Source organism: Scylla paramamosain, unplaced genomic scaffold (genome assembly GCF_035594125.1).
Source record: "Scylla paramamosain isolate STU-SP2022 unplaced genomic scaffold, ASM3559412v1 Contig47, whole genome shotgun sequence".
In the NCBI taxonomy this organism is placed as follows: domain Eukaryota; kingdom Metazoa; phylum Arthropoda; class Malacostraca; order Decapoda; family Portunidae; genus Scylla; species Scylla paramamosain.
In genome coordinates, this window is record NW_026973712.1 from 425,001 (window position 1) to 429,032 (window position 4,032).

General features: G+C 44.2%; 1 protein-coding gene across 1 annotated transcript in view; it reads left to right on the top strand.

Annotated features, from left to right (window-relative positions):
- Positions 1-1,527, top strand: part of LOC135098141 (merozoite surface protein 2-like) — a 9,012-nt gene extending 7,485 nt beyond the window's left edge. Inside the window, exon 3 of the mRNA XM_064000344.1 lies at positions 1,046-1,527. Within this exon, the coding sequence (XP_063856414.1) occupies positions 1,046-1,222 (177 nt within the window). The 3' untranslated portion in view covers positions 1,223-1,527. The remainder of the gene's footprint in view (positions 1-1,045) is intronic.
- Positions 1,528-4,032: the final 2,505 nt, after the last annotated feature.

A 4,032-nucleotide genomic window follows, 5' to 3' on the forward strand; every position in this document is an offset into this window, starting at 1 on the left:
GATGGAATGCAATGAAGTGTAGCGGAGTGTAGCAGGGGGAAGTGGTTTAAGGGGAGTGGGGAAAGAAGGAAGGAAGGAAGGAAGGAAAGAAGAAAGGAAGGAAGGCAGTTTGCAGTACGAGCAAGGTGTGCACTCCATAACTATACGAGCATACACACACACACACACACACACACTAAATAAACTACGTATCGGGCAGGCGAGGCGAGGCGGGTTTTACTACAGTATTACCCTCTAGATGACACTTACGTATCGCGAGCCACGGAAACAACGATAGATATCCCTTTTACATGGAAGGATGAAGAGCTACTTTATCAGCATTACCTGGAGACACGCTGATGTTAAGAATATGTAACAGTGGATAGCTTCACATCTCATTATTCTTATTGCTATCATCGACAAACAGTTTAGAATAGACGCACCAAGCATAGGACATTCAGTGTAGGGCCAGAGTGTGCAGGCGGAGCGGCAGGAGATGATGAGGGCGGGGACAAAGTGCGCTCCTCATGATCACCAAACGCATAACTCGCGGCGGAATGTTCTTGCACTCTCCACCACTAAAGAAATGAGGTAGTAAGTGAGTGCTTGTTACGGCTAGGTTGTTGAGAGAGAGAGAGAGAGAGAGAGAGAGAGAGAGAGAGAGAGAGAGAGAGAGAGAGAGAGAGAGAGAGAGAGAGAGAGAGAGAGAGAGAGAGAGAGAGAGAGAGAGAGAGAGAGAGAGAGAGACAGAGAATTATAATGGGGATACTTCTAGAACTAAAGTAGGAAAAACAACAACGAAAAAAACAACAACATACTACTACTACTACTACTAATAATAATAATACTAGTACTATTACTACTACTACTACTACTACTACTACTACTACAAACATGAATAAAATAACAAAAGCAACGAAATATTTGAATTAACAAAACTCTGAATGCAGGAGAAAATATTATATTCACAAACTCCTTTATAACTCTCTCCTCTCCTTCCCTCTCCTCACAACCTCATTTTTCTCTCCATCCTGCAGCATTTCATCCCTCCCTCCCCACGTTACAGGGCCGTCTCGACCAGCTGCAGGCGGAGGTGAGCAAGCTGGAGCAGCGGAGCGAGCAGCTGGAGGCTCGGGTAAAGAGTTTCTTCCGCCAGCACCATGCCCTCGCCGCTGCCACGGACCAGATCGACCTTAAACTGGAGGCGCTCAACCGACAACACAAGACCCTCTCGTCCTCATAGTCTTTTGTGTGGCTGCCTCGAGGAACACTGCACATACACCGCCTCTCCTGAGTGTGTTATGGAGATCCTTAATGTTGAGGTATACCTGTGTTTCCTGGTGCGAAAGAGATTTGTGTGGTGTAATACAGGTGCCGACACCGCACTTACCCACAAGAACTGACAAAATATCATCGTTTTTATGCTTACTATAATTTTTTTTAGGAAGAGTCTTGGTGCGGCTGTATGTGTGTGTGTGTGTGTGTGTGTGTGTGTGTGTGTGTGTGTGTGTGTGTTCCCTGGTTCAAAACAAACTTGTGCAGAGTGAGACAGGTGGCCACACAGCACTCACCTACAGCCGCACTCTTGGTGCGGCTGTATGTGTGTGTGTGTGTGTGTGTGTGTGTGTGTGTGTGTGTGTGTGTGTGTGTGTGTGTGTGTGTGTGTGTGTGTGTGTGTGTGTGTGTGTGTGTGTGTGTGTTCCCTGGTTCAAAACAAACTTGTGCAGAGTGAGACAGGTGGCCACACAGCACTCACCTACGAAAACTTAGGGAATATTGGCATTTTTATGAAGAGCGTTTTTATAAAGAGTCCTGGGACCGCTGCGTGTGTGTCTGTGTGTCTTGACGCAACACGAACTTGTGCGGAGTAAGATGGATGGATGCCAGAACAACTTTACCCGACGGAAACTTATCAAACAATGTCAATTTTAGGCTTCATCTTTATTTTTGTATGAGTCAGTGTCGCAGAGAATGCCTCAGAAAGGTTACGTGGACCACACACATTTTTTTTTACGGCTAGTTTTATGTTTTGTGGCCACTCGGATACAATGTATTTCTGGGAACAGGCTCCTCAAGACCTCGCCGCGGGGTTGCGTGGGCGCGGCGGGGAGTTCCCTCGCTCCTTCCTTCTCTCGCCAAGCTCGCCTCTCTTCACCCAACACTCGATATTTTGAGGAAAATGGAGCGGCTACAACAAAGGCAACAAATTTTCAGGGGCAGGGTGTATTGGTAAAAAAAAAAGTAGGGCTTTCATAAAGACGGGCTGGAACTTATTAAAATGAGATCCAAACGATGGAAATTAACAAGAAAATCTTAATACAGGTAGTTAAGCGTGACTAAAATAGCAGATTAAAAAAAAAACAAAAAAAAACAAAACAAAACAAAAAACAGAAGGCAATAGAAAGCATAGAAACATATTATGGCTTTCATTGATACCTTTTTGTGACGCGTGTGTTGTATGCACGGAGACTGCACGGCGAGAGAGAGAGAGAGAGAGAGAGAGAGAGAGAGAGAGAGAGAGAGAGAGAGAGAGAGAGAGAGAGAGAGAGAGAGAGAGAGAGAGAGTGAATGATTTTTCTTTGTAAATACTATGCCCAACAAGAAACATAGATTGTGTTCTTATTCTTCATATTATTTCCATTATTTATCTGGTAATGGTGCCCCACTTTCCTTTAGTAGCATACTATCACAAACTATTCTTATACACAACGACGGCAATTTGTAAGTCATGCAAGAGTAGTTAAGACGAGAATAAAACACTTATGGATAGATCAGAGACGTACCCATTCGCTTGAAAGATAATGACGATAAAATTATTTAAAAGTTTTCTATTGCCACCTCAAGATAAATAATAATGAATTCTTGGTGATGAAAGGAGTCAGTGGCACTGTTTTTCAAAAAGTTAATGAAGAGTTGATATCTGTATTTAACAAGGAGGGGCAGCAGCGGCAAGGAAGGCAGAACAAAGGCAAGGACATTGGCAGGAGTAGCTGTGCAAATCAAGGAATTCGTTCGATGTTTTTTAGTGTACGAGTATATTGATTAATAGAAAGTCTGGTAAAGCATTCGATACTTATTTTCTGTCAGGGTGTCTATCTGAACCATGTCATTCATTCATAACCTCTTTAAGCGACCACATAAAATTTAATGGTTATCGATCATTACCTCGTGTATGTCTCTTCTTATTCCGACAGTTAACACATGGCATTCAGTGCATTCCACCACCTACACTCATCATAACACCTTTCACCGTTACTACTAATACCACTGTCCCCACAAACCTGCACAGTACCCCTCCCATAGCCAGTAAATAACCGCACAAAGCCAAAACGAGAAACTCTCACAAAGTACGCGAGACTGCTCTCGTAACCACCAAAACCACCCTTACTCACCACCACCTCCATCACCTACACACCTGCCACTCCCTAACGCACTAAATTACCGACCGAAGCCAGTCAAGTCAAGAAAATGCTACAGAGTACACGAGGACATTCACATAATACAATAAACATAACATCTACTACTATTTGTTTCACCACCAGCACCTACTTACTCCACTGCATTCAGATCTACAACACCATCACCACCACAACGAACACCACCAGGTAACCTTTACCCTTCGCTAGGTGCGCACTCGTTCCCACCATCTTGAATTAAATGTGAATATAAACGAGTGCATCAGCCTGGGAGCAGCGGCAACAATAGCAGAGCGGGGCAGAATAAGGAGAGAAAATAGGCAAAGCGGAACATCCAGTGAGTGTGCCGCGCCCAGCCATGAATATGTTGATGGCTGCGGTAAGTATTATCCCTTTGAAGTTGTATTGATAGCGGCGCTGCTTGAAAGGATCGACGAGCAGGAGCCATGTGGTGTTAAATTCTGCGTTTAGTACTTCTGGGCTTTCGGGTGAAGCTGTGTTTTGGATGGAATAAGTTTCCCTTTGATTGTTTTTTTCTTTCTTTTTCGCTTCAGTACGGCACGCAGAAGGAGAGACTGAGAGGAAGGATGCTTCGAACATACACACACACACACACACACACAGATTCAGATTCAGA